Genomic DNA, 12,193 nt, shown 5'->3' with positions numbered 1-12,193 from the left:
GTCAAACACTAGCAGGAACATAGCCTTACCAGGCTTGCTTCAAGGATTTCCTTACAAAAAAGTAGTACATAAGTGTTTAGTTTTTTAGGCTATGGGCTACTTTAATACATCAAGCATATTTTTACCGATGGATGGCTTCCATGTGACAGTGGGTAGGTTTAGTGTAGGCTGTATTAGGTATACTGGGGAGACCTAATAGTTCAAATGAAATAAATTGTTAAAATGATATTACATTGTAGCCGTATAATTCAAATTTAAAATGACCCAAAGACAAATTTTTCCATCCGACAGATAGCCTTTGATACCTTGGCTCCTGACACCCGTGGCCAGCCCACGTAGAGTAGAGGAGCACTGCTGTTCAGTAGAAGTACAATACAAAACCAAAACGAGGAAGGCGGACGAGCTACAGCCAGTTTACTGATTTCCTACATGAACGTGCTTTGCAACCGTGGCCTGTAATTGCGTTTCCTACGTGAAGCACTCAAAAAAGAGTGGGAGAAATCTGTCGCATCTCACAGAGGCAGCTTTGGTGAAGCGAACCCCAGGAGCGCGCTGAGTAACTCCCAAAAGGCGTTGGCATGTAGTAACGATGAATCGCAGGTTTTCAGCACTTGTAGGGAATAGTAAAAAGACATGAGCTGAGAAGGCAGAGGTCAGAGGTCGCTGGCATCCCTTTTCATTGTTTCCGGTCGTTTCTGTGGTTTGATCCCGCAGCCGTGTGCAGGCGCCCGTGCGGACGGAACATGGAGTGTGCGGCCCCCAACACGTGTCGCTGCAAAGCGGGATACACGGGCCACAGCTGTCACCTCGGTAATGCACGTTCGGTGACATCACTTCCTGCACCTTCACTTCACTTTACCAGCTCCAGGTCACCCGCCAAACGTGCCGCCTCATTTCTCCCCCCCCCTTTTCAGCCATCTGCGACCCGGGCTGCCAGAACGGCGGGCAGTGCATCGCCCCGGGCGTGTGCCACTGCAGGGCAGGCTTCCATGGAGAGAGCTGCCAAACCGGTAACCCCCCCTCCGCAAGCTCCGCCTCCAAACGCCACGTCACCAGGACAGCCCCCGCTCACAGGCACCCTCACGAGACAGAGGCCTGTATCCAATCAGCATTCATCCTTAACTTTGACTTGTGATTAAAAGCCAGAGTTGATTTCATTCTTCATAGACGCGGTTTGGCGAGTTTGGCAATCAGAGAAATTAATTTGCCAAACTTGTTTTTGTGAAGAATGAAATGAACGCTCGCATGTAATTGTAAAACAGAGTTAAGGAGAAATTTTGACTGAGAGGCTAGAGAATCACATGACCCTGAGGGACTGAATGGCGGGTGGAGGTGGAGTCACAGGAAAGAGAGACAGAGTGTGAGTGACAGCTTCAGTGCCAGGGGTGTACCTGCAGCACAGCCTGACTGGAGCTGCACCAAAGAGCGTAGCAGAATAACATAAGATGCTCCACCCTCTATAGCATGGACACCATTGCCCAGTGGGATTGAAGGGTGGTTGAGCGATTGAGCTCCACTGTACACCAGTGTCAATGATGACATGTGCTTTTTTATAAGGGTTTGTGACTGTAGTACCTGTGCAGGGCCCTGTGTTCTGTAAGGGTTTGTGACTGTAGTACCTTTGCAGGGCCTGTGTTCTGTAAAGGTTTGTGACTGTAGTACCTGTGCAGGTTCCCTGTTTTATGTAAGGGTTTGTGACTGTAGTACCTGTGCAGGGCCCTGTGTTCTGTAAGGGTTTGTGACTGTAGTACCTGTGCAGAGCCCTGTGTTCTGTAAGGATTTGTAACTGTAGTACCTGTGCAGGGCTCTGTGTTCTGTAAGCATTTGTGACTGTAGTACCTGTGCAGGGCCTGTGTTCTGTAAGGGTTTGTGACTATAGTACCTGTGCACAGGCCTGTGTTCTGTAAGCATTTGTGACTATAGTACCTGTGCAGGGCCCTGTGTTCTGTAAGGGTTTGTGACTGTAGTACCTGTGCAGAGCCCTGTGTTCTGTAAGGGTGACTGTAGTACCTGCTTGTAGAAGCTTGGTGGTGACTACTTCACTCTGATGGTAAGGTTCAGTATGAGTGAGGTTCAGATTCTACAGGGCTGGCTGCAATCAAGCCTGTGTTCAATCATCTATAATGAATCTAATTATCGATTAAATTTGATTTATTGGTTGATTGAGTAAATAAATTACTTTTTCACATGGGTGATATGGATGTTTGATGACTTTTTTTAATTATAAATGAAATAATAATTTAAAAAATGTGTTTGGTGTTTACTCCGTTTACCTTCTCTAATATCACACTTTTATCTAAAGCTCTGGAAACATTCAGTGTGATAAATGTGCAATAATAGAGGAAATCAGGCAGGAGGAAAGTACCCGTGTGGGGTCCTGTAGCCTGCGCGTGTTTTTGAGGCTCAGCGCGTTGTGTTATGTCCCCGCCCCCCCCAGCGCTGTGCAGCTCTCCCTGTGAGCACGGGGGCACCTGCGTGGGCCGGGACACCTGCTCCTGTCCCTACGGCTTCGTCGGGCCCCGATGCGAGACCAGTAAGTGCCCCCCCCCCCCCCCCCCCCCACGGGACCGTCCCGCTCATTCGGCTTCGGGTTCTGTTCGCCTCCGCTGGGCGAGCCTGTCCTAATGGGAGCGCACCTGTCCCCTCTCCCCAGTGGTGTGTAACAGGCACTGTCAGAACGGGGGCCAGTGCGCCTCTCCCGATGAGTGCAGGTGCCAGGTGGGCTGGACCGGGCCATCCTGCGAGACAGGTAGGGAACCGCGGGCCGTAATCTGCATTCATATTAGCAAAGCGCTAATGCGCTTGTGTGTGGATGTGTGTGTGTGTGTGTGGCTATGCGTGTGTGTGGCTGTGCGTGTGTGTGGGTGTGTGTGTGTGTGTGGCTATGCGTGTGTGTGGGTGTGTATGCTTGCGTGTAGGTGTGTGTGTTCGTGTGCTTGTGTGTGTATGTGTGTGTGTGCGTGGGTGTGTGCGTGTGTATGTGTGTGGATGCGTGTATCTCTGTGTATGTGTCTATCAGGCCATGCAGTGATTGTCAGTTCAATTCAATTTGTCTAGCGCTTTTTAAAGAGACACTGTCACAAAGATGCTTTACATTTCAAATACAAAAGAAAATTGGACAAAAAACCAGGTCTGAATCTCCAAAAAGCGAGCAAAACCCCCCAGAGTGAAGAAATACGCTCAAATGGTAATGAGAAAAAACTCCCCAATTGGCAGAAATCTCAAATGTTGGCTGTAGAAGGGGAGCCCATCCTCCACTGGCCAGCCCGGTGTCATTGTTATAAGGGATGTAACAGAGCAAATGATAACATGGGTTGACCATGTTACTGTCAGCGGTAGTTTAACTAGCTGGTAAAATAGGCAGTTCAGGCAGAGAGATGTATCGTTACTTTAAAATTATGATATATTATTGTCATTAGCCAGAGTCCTTGACATTGTATAATTAAAAGATTTATTTCCTTATTTTTCTTTTATTTCAGCTAGCTCGTTATCTATTTGTTTTTCAAGTGGATAACCTATGGCTTGGATTCAATCCATTTTTGTCCTTAACTATGACATACAAATGTGTTCATTTTATTCAAAAATATAGTTTGGCCAGTTCAGAGATGACTGTTTGGGAACATAAAATCTGTTTTGTTTTAAATCAGTTAATGACTAATGTTAGCCCAGAATCCAGACCTTTCTCCAGGAACCTTGTGACCGTGCCATTGCGACTGTGCATTGCGACCGTGCATTGACCGGTGATCGGTGTCCCGTGTGGTCTCTCCGTAGCCCTGTGCGGTCCCGTCTGTCTGAACGGAGGCGTGTGCCATCGTCCGAACGCGTGTGTGTGCCCCCGGGGGTTCTACGGGTCCCAGTGTCAGAACGGTAGGCTGTGTGCCCGGGCCCGTCGTAGGCTGCGCTGCGATCAAACCACTCGACCTTCACAAACCACGGCAACAAGACACGGTTATCACGCTGAGTTCAGAAAAAACCCTCTCGCTCAGACAGGCGCGCTAATGGAGCCGTTACCATGACTCCTGAGGGCGTGACATCATCATCTCCAGTAAACACACGTACACACGCCGAACTCTACTACAAACCAGCTGTGCATTGGCTCCATTTTACGGTTTTATTAAAATAAATACGAGACAGAGAGTCATTAGGGTGATTATCTCCTCGTTTAAAGGGCTTGTGAAACAAAACATTTTGACACAAGAGAAAATCTTGATTGATTGGCTGAGTCTGGATCATTTGATCTCTGAGAATTCCTCAGGTGTTTGGCATGTTGCCAATACGTCTGGCTGCGGAGGAATTTACCCTAAAGTAACTCCTCAGAGTAACTCCTTCCTTTCTTCTGATAGTACAGCGTTCCATGCACCTCCCCTCCCACACACACACACACACACACACACACACACACACACACACCCGCACAAATGCTCAAACACGTACTCACACACACACATCGCAGGCCTTGTGTGACTGACCACTATCAATTTTGTTGTTTTGTTTTTTTTTTCAGCCGTCTGCAACCCCCCCTGCAAGAATGGGGGCCATTGTATCCGTAGCAACGTGTGCTCCTGCCCTGAAGGCTACACCGGGGGGCGCTGTGAGAGGAGTGAGTACCTCACCCGCCACATGCCCCCCCATGCGCCCGTGGGGGGAGACCCCACCCCTCATCGGGCAGCGAACGCGCAGCGTGCTGTAAACTGAGCCACATAGGGGAGAGAAGCAGCTGGCAGAGAGACAGGGCCCAGGGACGTGAGCATGCTCCCCTGTGCTGAAAACTGCATATGGCCTGGGGTCACCTGTAGTTTAGACAGGAAATGCCCGGGGTCGCAGTCGGCCTGAAATATCAATTGCTAACAATAAATGGGAGATATGCAGATTTTAAACATGGGGTTTAAATGGGAGGTAAGGCAGCATGGAAATTTTCTCATCATCAGTCACTAACCATGGATGCTTTCACAACCATTTACCATAGACATCCACCCATTTACCATAGACATCCGACCATTTACTATAGACATCCACTGATTTACCATAGACATCCACACACTACGGTGCAGGCTGCAGGTGTAATGTACTCCTGTGCTGGTGTTGGCAGGTGTGTGTGAGCCCATGTGCATGAATGAAGGGAGGTGCATCGGCCCTGACGTGTGTGACTGTCCGTCCGGCTGGAGAGGCAAACGCTGCGACAAGCGTGAGTATGGTCCCCGCGAACCGCGCTAGCCTCCTCACCCTCGCTAGCACCCTCACCCTCACTAGCTTCCTCACCCTCACTAGCTTCCTCTCCTTCGATAGCTTCCTCACTCTCGCTAGCTTCTCACTCCACGCACTCACTTTAACCACCACTACTCAGCTGTTCTCTCACCCTGGCTAGGCGTCCTCCCCAGCGCTCCTCACCTCCGTCACTTCCTACACCCAGCTAGTCCTTCCCACCCTCGCTAGCGTCTCACCTCGCATAGCTTCCTCACCCTCGCTAGCGTCTCCCACCAGGTTTTCTACCCTCGCTAAACTTCTCACCTGCGCTAAACATCTCACCATCGCTAGCTTCCTCACCCTCGCTAGCGTCCTCACCCTCGCTAGCACCCTCACCCTCGCTAGCTTCCTCACCCTCGCTAGCGTCCTCACCCTCGCTAGCTTCCTCACCCTCGCTAGCGTCCTCACCCTCGCTAGCACCCTCACCCTCGCTAAAAACACCCGTTTGCAGGGAATGCCAAACGGCCAGCTGGTCAGCAGTTCACACCCTCAGACAGCACTTTCACTTTAACCGCCAGGACTAGAGCTCAGAGTGCTGGTTCTGCTCCCAATGCATTCTGGGAAGGTAACGGCATAGTTTATACTTCTGGCAGCAGATGACGAGCTGCATCTCACATCCTCCGATGCACCTGTCCTAAACCCAAAGCTAAAAAACGCATACCAGTTTCCACTATCCACAGTACTGGCGTATTTGCGTAAAAATATATCTTCAGACATAGAAATATGGGTATACTACAGATAATGCAAGTTAAATAAGGGTTGGTTTTTATGGTATTCCACAGTAATTCAGTAATAAATGTGAATGTGTTAAGCAATGATTCATCAAATATATTTGTAACTTACAGTTTGTGATGTCTGTTACAAAGCAGATATTTATTATGCTTTCTTCATATTTGATCAGGTTTTTAATGGTGCCTAACAGGGTGCCAGAACTGGGTAACCCGTCTCTGATTTCTCTGTTTCTGGGTTTATTTTTTCTAAAATCAGTGCTTGGCTCTGAATTAACTGAGAGCACCTGTTACAGAAAGGAAATTATAGTTACACGTTCCTTTGTGTCGACTAATGGACAACATGTAAATAATATCACTTTTTTTAAACTCAGGTATAAGAATAAATAATTTGAATGCAGAAAGCAATAAAATTTGAATGTCGTGTTGTGAAAAGCTGTGGGCTCACCTTGCCTCCCAAGTTCTCGTTTGACTTTTGATAGCTTGCAAAAGTCATAACTATAGCTGTCCATACATGCAATCAGACTTGTAGGTCACGCTAAACACACTTACAATTCTTCTTTCAAAACACACAGTTTTTTGACAACTTACAGTGTAATGTCCTCATTTCATTTTGGTTGCATAAATGGCCATTTTGTCTGCAGAGCTCTAGTGTATGTTTTGTTCCAACCGCAGTTGCAGTTCCAGAATTTTAACTAGCTGTTCATTTTTCTTTAGTGGGTGATTTTCGTGTTTAGAAGGATTATTTACCTTCTTAATCCACATTATGTCAGAAATAGCTATGAATGCTATTAAGAATAGAATCCCATGTTCACGCTGTGATATTGTATATTGCAAACAACCGCATTAAAAGAGGCAACAAAATTTTTAAACTGATCAAATTCAGGACTGAGGGGACTCAATAGGCTCCTAATTAGGTTGTTGAACACGTCTTTTTTTTCACAGTGCAGATTTGGCTCATTATCATTTGCTCTGTCTTTGAATTCTTCATAATCTACCAAATGGTCAGTTTTAGTGGCCATGTGTCCACATTTTCACCAATTAGGAGCCTACTGATTCACCTCAGTCTTTAACTTGATCTGTTTAATAATTTATGTAGTTGCTATGCACAGTGTGCACTTGGGCCTTTTATTCTTCATAACATGCATAGCTATTTCTGACATAATGCAGCCTAAGAGGGTAAATAATCCCTATAAACATGAAAAGCACCTAATTATGAAAAGTTAACAGCTTGTTAAAATTCTGGGATCGCAATTGTGGTTGGAGGGCAAACCAGCATACACTGTGGGTCCCCAGAACTGAGTTTGAATACCTAGGCTCTGGTGGATTTATAAATGGCATGTTGTCTCTGTCCATTTAAAAAATGATCTCCTCCATTTGTTTTTTTTCTCCCTGAATGTGGCTGTTTGATTAACTGCCTTAGATGTGCTTGTTGCCAACTCAGCGGTCAGTTTGGCTTTTACAGAAAGGTCTGCTTTGTTTTCTTTGTCCTTTCATTCGACGGGTATCCAAACAGATGCTTTAGCTGCACAGATCAAAAGTTCAGACCGTTGCTGCCAATTTCTGTGTTAATTCCACCATCTGAGCTGTCAAAAGCATTTTCACTGGCTGATACCACTCAACACGCTGAGGGTAGTTTTGACTGAGTGCAGTCATTTTTAGAAAAGAATAGAAATCTTCAGAATATAAATCTTTACTGTCCGTTAAATATTGCTGAAGTTAGTGACCCAGCCCTTTGACTAATATCAAATATCAGAGGGACAAAAGGCTGTTTTGATAGTAGGCTTCCCTGACCTGTTTTGCTTTTGATTACAGCCACCTGTCTGCAGAAGTGTCTGAATGGAGGAGAGTGTGTGGGGCCAAATACCTGCCACTGTGGCCCCGGGTGGCAGGGCATGCTATGCCAAGTCCGTAAGTACCTGGGCATGCTTGTTCCCCCATTACAATCCTCAGGGGACACACCTTGTAACCTTTACCAAGTCCCAAACCAGGACAGTGTTTATAACCTTTACCAAGTCCCAACCCAGCACAGTGTTTATAACCTTTATTAAGTCTAAACCCAGGACTGTTTATAACCTTTACCAAGTCTAAACCCATGACTGTTTATAACCTTTACCATGTCCCCAACCAGGACAGTGTTTATAACCTTTACCAAGTCCCAACCCTACGCAGTGTTTATAACCTTTACCAACACAGGACAGTGTTTATAGTACTGTTTCTTTCTCCACTGTGGTCTGAACAAATCTAAACTGCTCTGTGTGCCTCCACTACTGCCATCTGAATGCAGTATCTGTATTAAAATATTCTCTGCTAGCAAGTCTATAATATATACAGTATATGTCTTTGTCACCATGAAGTTCATGATATCTGCTAATATATAAAGTGCTTGCCACATTGTAGAATGAGGTAAATCACGACCCTGCATTAGAAATTATGGACAGTCACATTTTCACTTTAATTAGGATGTCATATTACTATTTTACTACCGGCTAAATTTGTGACTGGCTGTAAAGGTGATTTATTGTCATCATTAATTAATGAATTGATTTATTTATAATTCCATTTGTACCCCCTCTGCACTGCCAGCAATGGCCATTAGTAAATCTCAGCGTGTACAGCCATAAAATGTTCATTTCCAACAAGCAGATGAGATTGGCGCAGTGGTATTCAGACCAGTATATAATGGAGCTATTTCAGGCTAAACTCAGGAACACACTCTCCTGCCCTGAAATCATTCAGTGTCTAAACTGTGTTTGGTGCAGGGGTCGCAATGTAAGGTGATGTACACTGCAGAAGCTATACTGTCAGGAATGAAGCATAGAAACCCCTGTTGTTTACTCCTCTCTGTCCTGGATTCAGCCAAGCGCGTCCTTAAATTTCACTCGTTAATTTATTTCTTGACATTCACAGTTTAGCGCGTCAACCTTGGTGATTTCTGAGTTCTAAAACTCAGTGAGGAGGACTGGCACTCAGAGTTGTGAGTGAGAGTTGAGGACAGGTTGGTTGTATTCAGACCCATGTGCATACAGGCGAAGATCAGCCGCAGGTGTGTTTGTTGCTAGCTGTGCCCTCGCTGGGGGTGATTCCCGGGCCTGGCTGGCGCGTAAATTGGCGGGTTGTCTCCGCAGCGATCTGCGAGCAGAGGTGTCTGTTTGGGAGCCGCTGTGTCCGACCGAACGTGTGCGCCTGTCGGAGCGGGTATTCCGGGGCTCTCTGTGACAGAAAGGTAAACGATGGCTTCCTCCCTAAAATATGACCTTACATATAACTTGCAGGTAAATGCAAGCATTATACATTTTCTTTGCCAACTCTGTTTTGGATGTTATTTTCAGTGATTGCTTAAATTGGCAAGCAGTTTCAAGAAAACATTTTAGCAAATATAGTGAAAAATGTCTAAGGCAGCCACCCAGTGAAGTAATGAAAAATGGGCATTGTGTACGGGTTACTCCCTTACAAATGTGATTGCCAACATTTTTCTGATGGTGGAATGTTATTTTATTGCAATCCTGTTGCACATAATGTAGGGTATTAGGATCTCCATGGGCTATACTTGTCACTTAGGGCATGGAAAATACTTGTTCAAATGTACTGTGTGCTGATATGTGCTAGATGAATGTTAAATTTCCCTTGGAGTGATCTTAAATAGTAACATTTGTAAAATGTCATCCCATCACCATGCAACAAAAGATTACATACTGCAGAGTACAAGAGTGAATATTTACATAATTAGGTATGTTTACCACAGTATGCCACAGTGTTTTTGCATTTTTTTTCAATGTGACATCAATGTTTCATCTTAAACCATTGTAAGCCACAAACATGTATATGCTTTTTAATGGACAAAAAACATTTTATTCTTTATTGTAAAGGTTTTAGATTTTTTAAGTTTTTGGACCCCTAGATATCTTAGACACCTATACTGATGGTAATATAGTAATTCCCATTTGAAAATGATGTAAAAGTTTAATGCATAAAAAAAAGTTGATTTGTCGTGAAATATATGATTATTTTATGATTTAGAGCAATGCATAATTTAGATATTGTGGATAGATTTGGAAACACTAAGGGACACCAGATTACACAGTTTACTTTTTAAGTAGTAGTTCTGCATATCCCCTTCAGGTTTTGCTAACTTGTGGGCAAAGAGTTTATGATCCAGGACATGCATAGTTTTACCTGTTTTATATGTGGGATCTCTCGGTATTTCATTACAAACTTTTTAAAAAATGTCATTTTTGTTTGAGCGCTGCTCTTTCTCAAGTTTCTCCTGCCATCACACACGTGAACGGATGAGGAAGGCCGTATCATTCACACATTGTCCTCCAGCAGCTTTTCAGTGCGGTTCTCTTGCTGCTCAGGCTGTTGGGCTGTAGCAGCCGTGTGTACTCTCAGTAATGCCGTTCTTCTGAAAGCCGGTGCCAGGCGTAGGCAAATCATCCGAAATTAGACCAGTGCCCATTCGGATTACGACCTGGTGCACATTTCACACTGGAGGAGTGAGTGTTTGAAAGGAGTGGGCTAAGCCGCGATGGGGGTTAGGGTCAGTGGCCTGTTTAAAGCAGGACTAAACGGAGGGCCTGGTAAGGCCCTGTGATTGGGCTTCGTAGCGTGTCTGTCGGGGGCTGCTCTGTTCGCCTGTAAGCTTCTCTCTGTTTGCTCCTTGTGTCCCAGCTCCCCATCAGACGAGGCTGAATTTGGGCCCCTGGGAGGCCATGCACTGAGGACACCCCCCTGCTGCACCGTCCCCTGCCCCGCCCACCGCACCGTCCACTGCCCCGCACCCCCGTTCCCCTGGGGGCATCGCCCTCTCCTCCTCCTCATCCTGTACATCAATTGTAATATATATTTTTAAAGATTATAATTTATACATAAGGGTATAATATAATGTTTTGTATTGGTCTTATATAAAGCTGTTTTTCTATGTTAATGTGTGATTTTTGTCTGTTTGTTCACACTGGGACATTTCACTGAAGGTTCCTTGGATATGATCTACACTTGGACTACACATTTTGTAGTTCTTCATCTTTGGCACAGGAGAGTAGATTAGAGTGAAGGTTTATTTTAATACAGACACTTCTGATTCAATCAGGACTGTTCAACTGCTACGTTTTACAAATGCACCAGTGTAATGTTTTCAAATATCAGATGTTCCCTGAGGAACATGCATCCTGTAATGCCATTGTGGCATGTTTAAAGGACAGGTTTCATTGGCTGAAAATCAGATCTCAGTAACCCACCTTTAACACATTTAGAGGTGTTTTCCCCGTTTTTAAGTCTATGGAACCCCGCCTCCGCCATATCCGAGGAGCTCAAAGAGCTCTCTCGTAAAAGAGATAAATTTCTCCGAGCAATTCCATTACCTTTCCTGTGATTCCCAGGCACTGTACTCTTTTATGTTCTGTAAATATCAACAGGAATCGTGTCCGCGACAGTGCAAACACTGGGAGCCGTTCACTGTGCTGACAACTCTCATTACCGCTCCTGCTCGGGGAAGTTATTTGTCTGGTTTGATGAAGCATAACAAACAGTCCGGCTGCTAATACTAGATTAAAGGAAGCACACACAATTGCTCTTTTACTGAAAGACAGGCTGTTGGTCTAAGCCCAAACAACTTAGAAGTTCATTATTATTGTTGAATGCCACTGAGAATTTTAAGTTTACGGGTGTGTGAAATTTTGCTCGCTCCTTGTATGTATGATATAAATACTTTTGTGCTTCTAAAAAAGAATGCAAGTGCAACTACTAAACCTGCCTTTTTTTCTAAAGTGATTTTTTTTTCATTTGTCTTGTGAAAATACAGCATTTGCGCCAAGCCACATTTGGGAATCGACTTGAATTACTGTAACTGAAGTTGGTTTGCAATGTTGTGTTTCAGCAAAGCGTTTAATTTGCCCTTTAAACATGTCCGTTTCTTTGCTTTGCTCATATTTTACAGATTCAGATAGAAAATGACTAGTAGAAGAACAAAACGGACAGTGGCCATATTTTTAAGCTCCTTTGTCTGGTGTCCACACCATTGGTCAGTGGTCTGTACGTGTTGTTGTGTCAGAATAAAGATGTCTGATCTGGTAAACGTACCAAAGGCTGAGGATCATCAGAACATCCTCTGAAAAGGCCTGTCTTTGTAAAAGCCAGTTGCGTGACTCTGAAGACAGCCCATGTCCCCTGAGCCTATGTTTGTGTAAGGGAGTCGATTAAACCATACGCTTGTTTGCAGACAT

At 45.0% G+C, this 12,193-nt stretch overlaps 1 protein-coding gene across 1 annotated transcript in view; it reads left to right on the top strand.

The window, feature by feature from the left end:
* si:ch211-246m6.5 (von Willebrand factor D and EGF domain-containing protein) overlaps positions 1 to 10,899 on the top strand; it is an 88,187-nt gene extending 77,288 nt beyond the window's left edge. The window contains exons 23-32 of the mRNA XM_064309799.1: positions 715 to 810; positions 915 to 1,010; positions 2,438 to 2,533; positions 2,654 to 2,749; positions 3,772 to 3,867; positions 4,505 to 4,600; positions 5,090 to 5,185; positions 7,788 to 7,883; positions 9,101 to 9,198; positions 10,644 to 10,899. Of these exons, the coding sequence (XP_064165869.1) occupies positions 715 to 810; positions 915 to 1,010; positions 2,438 to 2,533; positions 2,654 to 2,749; positions 3,772 to 3,867; positions 4,505 to 4,600; positions 5,090 to 5,185; positions 7,788 to 7,883; positions 9,101 to 9,198; positions 10,644 to 10,664 (887 nt within the window). The 3' untranslated portion in view covers positions 10,665 to 10,899. The remainder of the gene's footprint in view (positions 1 to 714; positions 811 to 914; positions 1,011 to 2,437; positions 2,534 to 2,653; positions 2,750 to 3,771; positions 3,868 to 4,504; positions 4,601 to 5,089; positions 5,186 to 7,787; positions 7,884 to 9,100; positions 9,199 to 10,643) is intronic.
* The last annotated feature ends 1,294 nt before the right edge of the window (positions 10,900 to 12,193 follow it).

This window comes from Anguilla rostrata, chromosome 15, assembly GCF_018555375.3.
Source record: "Anguilla rostrata isolate EN2019 chromosome 15, ASM1855537v3, whole genome shotgun sequence".
Lineage (NCBI taxonomy): Eukaryota > Metazoa > Chordata > Actinopteri > Anguilliformes > Anguillidae > Anguilla > Anguilla rostrata.
Note: the sequence above shows the minus strand (reverse complement) of the source record. Positions and strands in the feature narration are given on the sequence as shown.